The 14,901-nt window shown below is 38.8% G+C and overlaps 2 protein-coding genes across 3 annotated transcripts in view; one reads left to right on the top strand and one right to left on the bottom strand.

Annotated features, from left to right (window-relative positions):
• KLHL3 (kelch like family member 3) overlaps nucleotides 1–14,901 on the top strand; it is a 209,228-nt gene that overhangs the window by 49,316 nt on the left and 145,011 nt on the right. The window contains exon 2 of one of the 2 annotated variants that reach the window (XM_079771904.1): nucleotides 12,378–12,502. The exons of the other annotated variant lie outside the window; for it this stretch is intronic. The gene's annotated coding sequence lies outside the window, so the exon portion shown is untranslated. The remainder of the gene's footprint in view (nucleotides 1–12,377; nucleotides 12,503–14,901) is intronic. 2 annotated transcript variants of the gene reach the window in all.
• On the bottom strand, nucleotides 22–1,137 carry LOC307100093 (neuropeptide Y receptor type 6; the record flags this gene model as incomplete). Its single annotated transcript, XM_079772407.1, has 1 exon — nucleotides 22–1,137. The coding sequence occupies one exon, from the start codon at nucleotides 1,135–1,137 to the stop codon at nucleotides 22–24; it is 1,116 nt and encodes a 371-aa protein (XP_079628533.1).

Raw genomic sequence — 14,901 nt, 5'->3', positions numbered from 1 at the left:
AGTATTAAGTGTTAACAATTTTTATATACCTGTTGATGTAGGAGCCAATCTTAATGATCCCTTAGATTCATCTGTGTGCACAGTGGAGATGGCAATATTTTCATATCTTTCCCGAGGTGTAAAGCACCAGCAGTGGTGAATAAGCACCACCAGGTCTTTTTGGAAATTTTTGTTGAGAAAACCATAAAAGAGAGGGTTTATGCATGTGGAAACCATAGCAACCAAGTGGCAAACCACAAACACCAGGTCATGGTGGCAGCTCATCAACACCTCATGATTCCAGTCAAAGATGACATTGAAGATGTTCAAGGGCAACCAGCAGGCCCCAAATGTCACCACAATGGAGATCAACATTGTGTTAATTCTCTTGTTCTCATTGAGCCGGCTCTCATTTTCTCTCTTCCTGTCTACCTTTCCATTTCTTCTACGGAGGCAGATAATAATCTTCATGTAGCAGATGAGAATGAAGCTCAGAGGGACACAATACTGGAGCATAAACATGGAGGTAGTAAAGAGGAGCTGGTTCATTTTGGAGGGCCACTTCTCTACGCAGGCCACCTGGTCAGTATAGAGGTCAGTGGGTAGAGAGAGGTTGTGGAAAGGCTTATCAGTGAGGTGGTAGGACAGGAAGAAGGGGATAGACAACAGAAGGGAAAATAGCCAAATCAAGGTGATACCCCAGTAGGCATGAGATACATTGGGCTTCCAGCCACGGGGGTTCACAATCAGCTGATATCTTTCAACAGCAATTAACACAAGTGAGAATATGGATACAGAAATGGAGACACTCTGTACATAGGAAGTGAGTTTGCACATGGTATCTCCAAATATCCAATGGTCCATCAGAGTATAGATGACAGTAAAAGGGATGCACATAACACATACCAAGATGTCAGAGAGAGAGAGATTGGTAATCAGTATGTTGGTGACATTCTGAGCTTCTCTCTGCTTCTTGAAGATGATAATGATGAGAGAGAGGTTTCCAGAAAGGCCCACAATTAAGACCACAGTATAGGCTATGAGTAATAGGAGCAAGACTAGAAAAGGAGGTTGACAGGAGTCAAAGTAGAAAAATGCAGAGTTGTTGCTCTTTATATTGGTTTTATTAGGTGCTGGATGGTTTAAAGGAAATTCCATTTTGTCAGGGTTATGAGAAAGCTTTTCTAAGCTTACTTGTTTTGTTGGTGAATATTTTGACCACCAGTTCTTGGGAAGTACTTGCTCTGAGTCTTGCAAGGAGTAATTAGTAGGATTTAATCTTCTTTGATCTTTGTCTGTGCTTGATGAAAATGCATGAATGACTTGAGTATGCTCTTAAAATCCTAAAAAATTAAACATAATGCAGAATATTAATGTAAGTTCTTAACAAACTGGACAGTTCTATAGGTAGAACAGTTTCCCTGAGAGGACATAGGTAGACATCCAGAGTGTCTCTCTATATCCTGGCCTTCCTCTCATCTCAGAGTGCTTTATTTTTGTTCTACCAGCATAGTTTTTAGAGCTAATGAATATAAGGATATGTGACAGCATTCTGTTAACTGTATAAGGCAGCCCAAATATACATTTCCATTCCTGTCACCTTCAGTCTTGTGTGTGTGTGTTGTGGAGGCCAGAAGCAATATGTTTGGAGTTGAGTTCCAGTTGTAGCATCACAACTTGGTGTCTGTATGACTTTGCCATAAATTAATTAGCCTTTTTTGCGCAGTTTTACTATCTGTAAAATGGGGATAAAAATGTCTGTTTGGTCATTGTAAGGGTTAAATGAAAACACACAACTGAATTTGTCCCCCACATAGTGCATAGAGTAGGTGTTCAGTGTATGTGTGCTGAGTAAAATTTGTCATCTCCCTTGTCCAGAGCTAGTCTATTCTGGGGGAGGGGGCTAGAGCCACAGATCATGCCTGGTATGGGATAGCATATGACTCCTCCTTTTGGTACTTCTTCCACTCTCTGGAGCTGAAGCCATACTCTGCACAAGCAGTTTCTAGGTATACAGCTCAGATTCTGGAGATCAAGGCAAAGGGTTAAGCTAGTGCTTAGTGAGCTATTACTCAGAATTAATTTTATTTAGAAAGCATTCTCCAATTCTCCCTCCCTTCTTCTGACTTCCAGAGGAAAGGGGGCCTTGATCCTATGATTCAGCATGGCTTAGGGTGGTCGTATTCAGTGGAATTATCCATACCAGGATATACAACAGGCATGGTGATCCCCCTGCCATTCCTAGTTCTTAGATTTCTGGCCCAAAGAGGACACACTGAAAAGGGCAAAGGTAAAAGACCTCCATCTTGCTTTATTCTTTAGGAATTTGAGGAAAACATAAATAACATTTATAAAGGAAGCTGAGCAATAGTAATGAAAGAGAACAGACTTTTATTTGCTGTTTGAAATTACCCTGGCTTGCTTTCACATTCTCTCTGAGTTCAAAGGCTTAGCAGATTCTTATTGGAAAGAAATAACCTTAAGAATACCTATGTCTGTAATGGTTTTATCAACGGATACTACAATGAGGAACACCATAAAAATACCACAGATGAAAAGAAACTGTTGACAAAATAATATATTTTATAAAGAAAGACCCAAAGAAATTATTTATGACTCAGATATGGTACAGTGGTAAGTAGAAATAGCAACATTTAAAATAAAAAACAGTGGTTTTTGAAATGAAGGTTTAGGGCTTGGATGATTCAGGGGTTCAGCAGCCCTAGAGTTTACAGGTATTGGCTGAAGGGGAATGTCAAGACAGATTTAAGTTCTTTATGACAGTCAGTGGACCAGAAATATAAATGAGAAATAGAAAGCTTCAGTTGTTTATTAGAGACCTTCTACCAAGCATGCTTAACTTGGAGGAAAAAAGGAATGAAAAGGAAATAGGCAATAACTACATGTACAGTTTGGTAGGCTAGAATGAGCACTAGACTTCTGTCAGTCCTGCTGCTAACTAGCTGTTTTGATTTTGGGCAAGTCAGTTCTCTTTTCTGGGCCTCAATTTCTTCATCTTTCAAATGAAAGTTTTAAAAATGTTTTCCCTCTTTTACACTTTGGTATAAGAACCAATGAAATAATATATTAAAACATCCTATAAACTGAAACACTGTGCAAATTCAAGTGCTTATTAGTATTGTTATTATTATCCTTGTTGAGTCCTCCAGAGAGCTATGAGTGCTTTCATATCTGCAGTACTATTTATTTCTCCAACATCAGATTTGCTGGCAAGAGGTGGGATTGTGTTTTTTAAAAAATTTTATTTAATCCATTTCGTAGATAGAAACCAAAGTACAGAAAGGTCCAGAGCTTAGCTAAAGGCAAACAAAAGCAGCAAAGTCTTGTACTCTCTTCCCCCCACTCCAGCCCTTATAGTCTACAAGAAAGAAATGCTTCCTATGAATCCTGCAAAGGTAGGTCTGAATAATAGTTTTCTTTTTACAGATATGGGAATTCATACAATTTTGCAGAGTTCCTATCAGATTGGTAATAGAGATGGGAATAAACATTGGGAACCCCTTTGTTGCTCATTCTTGTTGATCTTGGGTTGTCTGGGCTAAGCGAATGGGAATCACTAACCTCCCTGCAACAGCAGGTTTGTAACTTTGTAGAGACCACCTTACTCTCTGTGTTGATTAGTAGCAAAGTACAAATTAGCTCCCCAGTCTATAAATTGCTATAGAGCTCAGAAAACTCAGAAGAGGGTCTAATGGGCCTCATGTGGGAAAGAATCAAAGGGGAGTGCTGGAGTTTACATTATCCAGTACCTTCTACACAATACAGAGAAGATTAATAGGAAACCCCCAATATAGACTTTCAATGGCAATGTGGGATTTACACTTTACATAATTGGTAACTACCTTACCTAATAATAGATAAACATGTAAATTGACCGTACCTCTGCTACGCCCACAGCCAATCAGAGTGAGTATGCAAATTAACCGAACAAAGATGGCAGTTATTTTGCATACGTACCTGGGTCCTGGGAACATCCTCAGCACCCAGGTCACTTGGAGCTGGCCATCAGGGGGCAGGGGCCGAGCTGGCGATTGGAGGGAAGGGGAAAATATCAGTGGAAACATATCCTCAGGTGAGGATAAAAAAAAAAAAAAAAGAAATGTCATATCCTATGAAAGACACATCTTGAAAATGCCTAAAGAAAGTTGTCATTTTTTCGTGGTGAAGGGACTGAAGTCCGTGTTGATGAAAACACCTTGGCAGCTGCGGTGACTGACAATGGCTGCAGCAGCGGGGTGATGGGGATGGCGCCTTCCCCTGATCAGCCCGGTCACCTCCCGCAAAGGGAGGCCAGACTGTGGCTTAGGCCTGCTCCCAACGGGGAGCGGACCTAAGCCGTCAGTAGGACATTCCCTGAGGGCTCCCAGTATGTGAGAGGGGGCAGGCTGGGCTGAGGGACACCTCCCCAGTGCACGAATTTCATGCACCGGGCCCCTAGTTAAGTTATAATATTGAATACTGCCTATCTGGAAGCAAAATAATGCCAAGCTTTGATTCATAAACAAAATGTTGGGATACATTTCTATTTTAGGAAAGTTCATCTTTGGTTTATTTGGTTGGAAATGACCAGGACTGTGAGATCTCAAATTACCAAGTGATATTTTGCCCAAAAATAAGTTTAGCATATGGTAGAGGTTGATAATCTTAAACTTTCAACTTCATTGTATCTAGCTCATGAGGCAGATGCCTTGAACTGGCTCCTGTACTTTTGTGTAAAAGTACAATATTACATTACACATTTTTTGGTACTCTTTGTTTCAAAGCTTCAAGATGACCAAAACTTATATACTCCACCATAGTATAAATAAATAGATGCATATTTATTTTTGTTTCTGAATGTCATCTTGTTAATGTATGTCCTTTCCTATGTCTCTATTCCAATAACTCTTATTTGGGGGAGTGTGTAGGGTTAGAAATAGAGTTCATGTGTGTCTGTCCTTTGGTTTCTCTGTGTTTTTTTCTTTACCTCTCATTGTTTTCTTCTCTTTCTACCTATCTGTTGTCTCTTTTTCTTCTATTTCACCTTTTCCCTTAATTATCCGTAACCCAGAAAAACTAAAGTATATGTTAGATTATGTATTATATTTTATTTGATGCTGTGGTGGTTTGACCTGGAAGACTACAAGAAATTTCTGTATTTCTTGCTGTTAATATTAAAAGCAAGTGAGTAGCCTGGCCGGTGTGGTTCGGTGGTTGAGCGTTGTCCTATGAACCAGGAGGTCACGGTTTGATTCCAGTCAGGGCATATGTCCAGGTTGTGGGCTCAATCCCCAGTGTGGGGGGTACAGGAGGCAGCCAATGGATGATTCTCTCTCATCATTGATGTTTCTATCTTTCTCTTCCTTTCCCGTCCTCTCTGAAATCAATAAAAATATATTTTTAAAAAAATAAAAGCAGGTGAGTAGGACATTTTATATTTCTTTTATATTAAAAAATTCTTTATGTAACTTCAGGGAGTCTGTGGCTTTGTGCAAGTGAAATTTTCTATATTCCCACTCCCCAAGTATGTATGTAAGGGTCCCAAAGCAGGACAAGACCACACTGCTAGCATCTCCCCCCTCCCCCCGCTAATAGAACTCTCTCTCCTTTTTTTAAAACCTCTAAGAATACAGATTCTATGGTTGTGTTGATACAAATAACAACTCATACTTATTTAGAGCTTAATGATTTTTTAAAAAATTCTTTATTGTTGAAAATATTACATATGTCTCCTCCCCCCCCCCCCCATTGTAGAACTTAATGATTTTTAAAATACTACCCCATTCATTAATTCACTCAAGAATTTAATTACTGACAAGGTGCTCTGTCTCACTTGATCTCTACAGTGGTCCTTTACTTTTGATAGGAATGATACTTTAATTCTATCTGGAGTAAACAACTAAGTCACTAGCAACTAAGACCCAGTGACTTTCTCGTGGTTGTGTAGTTAGTACCAGAGCCAGGACTTCTACTTTTTAAACCACATGCAAAGTAATATTGCTAGTTTATGTGATCATTTCATATTAAAAAACAATTAAATTAATCTTTTATCCCCCATGAAAACAAATAGAACTAGAATCTCTGTAAAGATACATCTTAGAGCCTTCCCTAAGAACAAAGGACTAAATTAAGTAACCACAAGAAGCATCAAGAAACAAATGCCTATTCTCTTTCAGCCTTATTAAAAGTGTAATTGGTCTAGTTATTCCACATCATGCAAACTCCGTATTCTATTCAACTATTCACCCATTCCAAAAAATACAATTTCATGTTTATCTATTGCAGCAGTGTGTGCTGCACACTTGAGATTTGGGGATAACGTTTGACTCATCTGTTCTTTTATTATATGTACTTTGATTTTCTCTGCTGGAGATAGTTTATCCATTTTTCCTTGAATTTGACAATTGCCTGAGTTCACAAAAAGTGTTAGTGAAAAATGTATACTTTTCATCTTCCAAAGTCTAATAGTTACTTTTAAAATCAAGCCAACACAGATTGTCTGAATTGGCTTTAATTTTCTAGGTTAATGACTGAGCTTACCATTACAAGGATGTTAAAGTTTTTAATTCTTTAAAAATAATAACACATTAAATGTATCAAGAAAGAAGAACTAAATTTTGCCAATGGAAAAAAAAAAAAACCACCAGGTTTTTAAGTTTACTTAAAAACAGATAAACAGAAAGTAATTAAAACCCCATTGTGCTAATACTAGCATTTGGTGATTTCCTTTAGAAATAGTGTATTCTAAAGCTATGGCGTTGTTTTTCAGATCACATAAACAAGAAGACAGCTGGTATAAACAGGCCTGAAAATAGGATAGTTCTAATTTTTAATAATCTTCACATATTTTATTATTTTAAATCTTCACATATTTTAAAATGGGATTGTTTTAATATAAATAAACATTTGAAAAACACATTAGCAAGATTTTTCTTTAGCATTGTAGAGGTTTGTTTCCCAGTTTCTTACCTGTTGGAAATTTCTATCTCTCATGCTATTCTTTTCATCTTCTACATGTTTTCTTTCTTCATTTCCATGATTATTTTTCTAAGTTTATTTCTCTGTCAAAAGATGGCATGCTTCCCACCTCTCCAAGTCACAACATCCCCCTCTTCCTTCTTGGCTTATCTGCCCACCAAATAATCTATAGCTTCATTTCGGATGCTGCTCCTTGGAGTTGAAATCATCACACAGAGCTCTGGAATCCAGTAGGATCTGAGGCCACTGAAAAACCAGAAGGGAGGAGTCAGAATCTCAGCCCAATGATATTAGATGGAGCTGTTTAAAAGATGTGTCAAAATATAATTTTCAGTCATCTTGTAGAGATGATAATAAGAGAGCATTTTGAAAATCTGTGGCATTTTCTGGCATATACAGGATTGGGCAAAAGTAGGTTTATAGTTCACATGGAAAATAATATAATAAATAATAATACAAGAATAAACTCTGTTTCATATACTCTGAGTGGCCAGATTATTATCTCTGATATATATATTAGAGGCCCGGTGCATGAATTCGTGCATGGGTGGGGTCCGGCCAGCCTGGTCAGGGGGAGGGGACATGGGCAGTTGGCTGGCCTGCCTGCTGGTCGAAATCCTGGTCGAGAGAACAATTTGCATATTAGCCTTTTATTATATAGGATATACACTGAGTGGCCAGATTATTATGCGTTCAGAGATCATAATAATCTGGCCACTCAGTGTACTCACAACTGTAAACCTACTTTTTCCCCACCCTGTATAACTAAAAGTAAAGCATATAATATAATGAGAGAGAAAATATCACAGCTGCAAAGACTCTGGGGAGTAATCAGAGACTAATTCTTTGGATACTTTTATCAACTACATTGCCTGCTGTCCAAGGCTATTAGCCTATAAACTAACTTTTGCAATTAAAACAGTGAATTTTAACTGAGGCAAATAAAACCCTAATGTTTGCTAAATTTTATCATTAATAAGTGCAGTACAGGATTATACCAAACATCCTCTTAAAAATTAAAAAACAACTCTGAAGAAAAATACAAAAACAGAACAACAACAACAACAAAAAGACTCTGATTTCACCATTTCTCATACTCATTCTAGACTTCTTTGGGAAGCGATACAGGACTAGAAAACAATTACCTCTGCTCTTAACCTGGATTATATACTTCTACTAAGGGAAATTCTAAGAAAAAATAACTACCACTTATTGAATATCAACTATATGCTATCATTAATCTTCAAAATCCTGCCAGATAGATGGCAATATTCACCTTATAAAAAAGAATAAAAAACTCACAGAGAAACTCAAGATGACTCAGCTATGGGAGAATCTGGGTTCGGAACTGGCTTAAGCTGCTTCTCAAAATCTTCACCAACACCACAGATGACTAAGATGGTCTCTTAGTATCCACCAACCCTGTGCCACTGTTAATGTTTGCCAGTGTTTTATATACGGAACTAGAGGCCCGGTGCACTAAATTCGTGCACTTGGGGGGTGTCCCACAGCCCAGCCTGCACCCTCTCGCTGTCCGGGAGCCCTCGGGGGATGTCCAACTCCCCTGTGGGGAGCGGGCCTAAGCCGTCAGTTGGACATCCTTAGTGCTGGTGCGGAGGTGGGAGAGGCTCCTGCCACCACTGCTGCGCTCACTGGCCATGAGCCTGGCTTCTGGCTGAATGGCATTCCCCCTGTGGGTGTGCATTGACCACCAGGGGGCAGCTCCTGCGTTGAGTGTCTGCCCTCTGGTGGTCAGTGCGCATCATAGCGACCGGTCGCTCTGCCGTTCGGTCGATTTGCATATTAGCCTTTTATTATATAGGATGATTTGTTTTTCAATAAGCCCAGCAATTTCCCAAAGTTTGCTACTCTCTATGCTTCAAGTATAAACAGATAAGTAAATAATGGGGATACCACTAAAAGGTGACTGGGCTAAGAAGAGGTATGGGCCCTGAACTACTTTGGCCATATCTGCTCATCAAGTTGCTATAGAGAAGATTGCCTGCCTCTCCTGTACTGCACACCCACTTCTACTCTTCCACCTACTCCACCCAGTCTAACAAGAGTCTGTAAAACACAGATACACAATTTCAATGTTGTTGACTGCCTAGGAACATTGGGTTTTTATTAGTTACTAGAGGCCCGATGCACGAAATTAGTGCATGGGTAGAGTCCCTAGGCCTGGCCGACGATCAGGGCCGATCTGCGGGGTGACTGGCAGAGTGATTGGGGGGCCCCCACTGGCACCTGCCTTGGCCAGCCTGGAACTGCCCACTTGCTGGCCCCACCCCCTGCAGCTGCCAGTGGCTTCCCTCTACAGGGAAACCAGTGGGGTGATTGGGGGGCCCCCGCTGGCACCCGGCTTGGCTGGCCTGGGGCCTGCGGGCTGGGGGCAGCTCCTGCATTGAACGTCTTCCCCCTGATGGTCAGTGCATGTCATAGTGACCAGTCATTTCACTGGTTGTTCCACTGTTCAGTCGATTTGCCTATTAGGCTTTTATTATATAGGATTTTTGGTGTATTGGGTGGGGAAACAATTGATTTGCATAGCTTAGTTCTAAAATTTGGGGCTCCATCATTGAATCCTTGGGTTAGGAAATATTTCTGAATGTTGTTAGTCTATCCAGTAAGCGATAATAAAAATATCTTCAACCACATTTGATATTATACAACCTTGTTTCTCAAAGCCTTCACTCTCCTATAAGGAAATATTTCTTACTCATACATATTTTTTTAAAGGTATAAATCACATTTTGTCTTTAATCTAATATACCTTCATAAGTATAAACTAAAACCTTAGTTGATTCTCTGAGCCCATACTTTTACCAGTTTATGGAAAATCAAGATTGAGGAGCATCTTGAAAAATATTAGCATCTAAATGCAAAGTCTCAGTTATCTGTGTTACAGCTGATAGATTATACCAGAGCTTGGTGAAGAAAATCCTTCTTTTTTTTCTTACCCTGCTATAGCTATCCTTACCTCTGTCAATGACTCTCTCTCTAAAAACAATTTTAAAAATCTTAAAAAAAATAAAATGAAGAGAAAATATTTTAAAGGGATCAAATAGAATTTTCTAGAAATGAATAACAATAAAAATTCAGTTGAAGGGTTTGAGAGAATATTGAGCAAAGCTAAAGAGAATTAGCGAACTATAGGGTAGATCAGAAGATATCCAGGATGCTTTGAAGAGAGACAAAAATATAGAAAATATGGAAGAGTGATTAAGATGTGTGGTGAGCCCTGGCTGGTGTAGCTCAGTTGGCTGAGCATCATCCTATCCACTTAAAGGTCATGGGTTCAATTCCTGGACAGGGCACATACCTGGGTTGCAGGCTCTATCCCCATGCAGTAGAGGGCATGCAGGAGGCAGCCAATCTATGCTTCTCTCTCATCCACGTTTCTCTTTCTCACTCTCCCTTCCTCTTATCTAAAATCAATAAAATCATTTTTCTTAAAAGATGTGTGGTGAGTAGGATAAGGGGATTTATCATTCCTTTAATTGGGGTGACATAAGAAAAGGAGAGAAAGAATGGGACAGAGGCATTGCTTGAATATGTAATGACTAAAATATTTTAGAATGAATTAAAGAAGCTCAACAATTGGATAGGGTAAATAAAAAGAAATCCACCCATAAAAAAAAGCTGTGGTACATTTACACAATGGAATACTATGTGGCTGTGAAAAAGAAGGATCTCTTACCCTTTGTGACAGCATAGATGAATCTGGAGGTTATTATGCTAAGTAAAATAAGCCAGTCAGCAAAAGACAAATATCATATGATCTCACATGTGGAATCTAATGAACAAAATAAACTGAAGAATAAAATACGTCCAGAGGCATGGATACATGGAACAAAACAACAGATTTCAGAGAGGAGGGAGAAGGAGGGAACAGGAAGAGATTAACCAAAGAACACATATGCAGAGCCCATGGACACAAACAGTAGTGTTGTGAGGGCCTGGGATGGAGTGGGGGCTGGGTGGAAGGAAGCAAAGGGGAAGAAAATGGGGGACATTGTAATACTGTCAACAATTAAAAAAAGAATTTCACTGAAGACACATCATAGAAACTACATCAAATAATAGGCAACGAAAAAAAAAATCTCAGAAGCACCAGAGGAAAAGAGTAGACTGTGCCATGCCAGCACAGCCAAGGGTTCAGCAAGCTTCAGTGGGGCTGGTAAAGGATGAAGAAAAGACAGACAAAGAGAATAAACTGGGTCTAGGTGGATCTTCTGTGCCTGGCTGAGACCACAGAAAAGATCCAGACTGCAAGCTGAGCCTTTATTTTATAGTCAGAGGTAAACAAGGTAATTTACAATGTTCTTGTAAATTTCACTTGTTTTGGCAGCACTTGCTGCACCTCCCACAGCCCATTAGCTACCCAGGAAAGATCTAGGGAGCAGCATAAGATCAAGCTTAATTATGCTAAGAGGGCTGTGCGTTCTAAGCTGGGACTTGTTTGTGGCTTTGCCAACAGGTCAGTCTGAGGCTTAACCCTATAACCGTTCCCTACAGTAGACTACTTTTAAAGGAGAAATAGTTGGATTAGTAGTTGACTTCCTAACAGCAACAATAATGAAGAAAAGGGATTCTTTATCAGTCGGATATTGAAACAACAAGGATGGCCTGAGGGTTTCTGGATTTGGCAACCAGGTTGATGATAGTAGTATTTTTTTAAGCCTTACTTGAGGATATGTTTTTATTGATTTTAAAGAGAGGGGAGGAGGGAGGAAGAGAGGGTAGGGGAAGAGAGAGAGAGAGAAATTGATTTGAGAGAGAAACATCAATTGGTTGCCTCTTGTACATGCTTCAACTGGGACTGAACCCAAAACCTAGGTATGTGTCCTGACTGGAAATTAAATAGACCTTTTGGTGTTCAGAACGATACTACAACCAAGTCACACTAGCCAGGGCGATGAAAGTATTCTTTTTATATATATTATTGATTTAAGAGAGGAAGAGAAAGATAGAAATCTCAATGATGAGAGAGAATCATTGAATGGCTGCCTCCTGCAGGCCCCACAATGGGGATAGACCCGAAACCTGGGCATGTGCCCCAACCAGGAATCTAACTGTGACCTCCTGGTTCATAGGTTGACACTCAGTCACTGAGCCGTGCCTGCTGGGCAATAGTATTCTTAACTGAAATAGGAACACAAAGAAGAGAAAGTGTGGAAGATGACAAATTTAGTGTGGGACAAGTTGAATTTGAGATGCTTGAGGTACAGGCAAGTAGGGATGACCAGGAAGCAGCCATTAAGTTTCTTCAGAGACATCAGGTCCAAGGCATTTAAAAAATTTTTTCTTTGTTTTTGGTAGTTTTTAAAGCCAAAGTTATTCTTAGTTCTTTCTGAACTTTAATTTCCCTATTTTGAGCTCATCTTGGCTATATTGTCTTGATATAAATTTTTTAACAGGTTTCCCAAATATCAGAGGAAAGTTGTGACATTGAAGCCTTTAAAAATGAGATACTTTTCTATTCTAAGATGTTTGGATTTGCCCTCTATCCAGAGAGCTGGACTTCTTCAAGTAAAAGAAAAAGGTGTGTGTTTTGTTTTGTTATGTTTTTGGTATTTAGGAATGTGTTCTCTGCTCTTCTCTGCCATCTTGTGGCATGTAAATGGAATATTGCATTTGAAAGGAAAAGAATGAATTTGAACTATTTTGAGATATGTAACTTACCAAAGAGAAGCAATATATGGTTGTGTTTATGATTCCAAACTTTGAAACCACCAAATCATAGCAATAGTTATAGGACACAGAAGCTTGTCTTTCTGTGGTATTTTCTGGATTTTTACCCATTCTTCTCTTAACTCTTTTGCCTTGTTTAAAAAAAAATCTGACATTTTCAGTCTTATATGTAGTGCTACGTAAACTGAATAATCAGGTAAAAATTTACTTCAACACTTCTCTTAATTAACTCATTGTTGGCTTTATAACTTGTATGAATGTGTCTTCTCCTTTAGTTCCACTTGTACAGTATCCTTAACTATAGTAGCCATGCTGTACATTACATCCCCAAGACTTATTTATTCTTTAAAAAATATTTTTATTGATTTCAGAGAGACAGAGGGAGAGGGAAAGAGAGAGGGAGAGGGAGAGGGATAGGGGGGTAGAGAGAGAGAGAGAGAGAGAGAGAGAGAGAGAGGAAGAGGAGAAATATCAATGATGAAAGAGAATCACCAATTGGCTGCCTCCTGCACACCCTGCACTGGGGATCTAGCCTGCAACCTGGGCATGTGCCCTGACTGGGAATCGAACCCTGACCTCCACCCAGGACTTATTTATTCTATAACTGGAAGTTTGTACCTTTTGACCACCGTCACCTATTTTCCTGGCCTGTGTCTGGAAACCATTCAAATGTTCTCTGTATCTATGAGTTATGGTTTTTTCTTAGATTCCACATATAAGTGAGATTATACAGTATTTTTCTCTGATTAATTTCACTTAACATAATGCCTTCAAGTTTCATCTATATTGTCTCAAATGGCACAACTTCCTTCTTTTTAATAACTGAAAAATATTTCACTATTTATATATGTACCACATTTCCTTTATCCATTCATCCATTGACCAACACTTATTAGTAGGTTGTTTTCCATAGTGGTTGCACCAATTTACATTCCCACCAACAGTGCACAGGGGTTCCTTTTTCTCCATATTCTCACCAACACTTGTTATTTCTTGTCTTCTTTGTAATAGCTATTCTAACAGATATGGTTTTGATTTGCATTTCCCTGATGATTAGTTATGTTGAGCACCTTTTCCTGTACTTGTTGGCAATTTGTATGTCTATGCAGATCCTCTTCCCATCAGATTGTGGGAGCATTTGCTAGAATTTTGTTGAGGATTTTAGCATCTATGTTCATCAAGGATATTGGCCTATAGTTCTCTTTCTTTGTGGTGTCTTTATCTGGGTTTGGAATTAGGGTAATGCTGGCTTCATAGAAAGAGCTTGGAAGTGTGCCTTCCTCTTGAATTTTTTGGAATAGTCTGAGGAGGATAGATTTTAGTTCTTTGAATGCTTGGTAGAACTCCCCTGTAAAGCTGTCCAGACCAGGGCTTTTGTTTGCTGGAAGATTTTTGATTACTGCTTAAATTTCTTCAGTTGTTATTGGCCTATTCAGGTTTTTTTATTCTTCCTGATAGAATTTTGGAAGCTTGTATTTTCTAAGAATATGTCCATTTTGTCTAGGTTGTTCAGTTTGTTGGAATAGAGTTATTCATAGTATTTTTTCATAATCCTTTGTATTTCTGTGTGGTTGGTTGTTACTTCACCTCTTTCATTTCTGATTTTGTTTATTTGGGTCCTCTCTTTTTGCTTCTTGGTGAGCCTGGCTAGAGGTTCATCAATCTTGTTTATCCTCTCAAAGAACCAGCTCTTGGTTTTATTGATCTTTTGTATTGTTTTTTTTTTGGTCTCTATGTTGTTTATTTCTGCTCTGATCTTTATTATTTCCTTCCCTTTGCTTACTCTGGGCTTTTCTTGTTGCCCTCTTTCTAATTCTTTGAGTTGTAGGGTTAGATAATTTATTACCATTTTTTTCTTGTTTTTTGAGGTAGGCCTGTAGAGCTGTGAACTTCCCTCTCAAGACTGCTTTTGCTGTGTCCTATAGATTTTGGATTGCTGTGTTTTCATTGTCGTTGTTACCAGGATGCTTTTATTTCTTCTTTGATCTCTTTGGTAACCCAATCATTGTTTAATAGCATGCTATTTAGCCTCCAAGTGTTTGATTTTTTCATTGTTTTTATTGTAGTTGATTTCTAATTTTATGCCATTGTAATCTGAGAAGATGTTTGATATGATTTCTATCTTCTTGAATTTGAAGAGACATTGCCTGTGTCCCAATATGTGGTCTCTCTTTGAAAATGTCCCATGTGCACTTGAGAAAAATGTATATTCTGGAGCTTTGGGGTGAAATGTTCTGAAGATGTCAATTA

Source organism: Cnephaeus nilssonii (assembly GCF_951640355.1).
Source record: "Cnephaeus nilssonii genome assembly, chromosome: 5".
Lineage (NCBI taxonomy): Eukaryota > Metazoa > Chordata > Mammalia > Chiroptera > Vespertilionidae > Cnephaeus > Cnephaeus nilssonii.
This window is presented reverse-complemented; position numbering and strand designations above follow the sequence as displayed.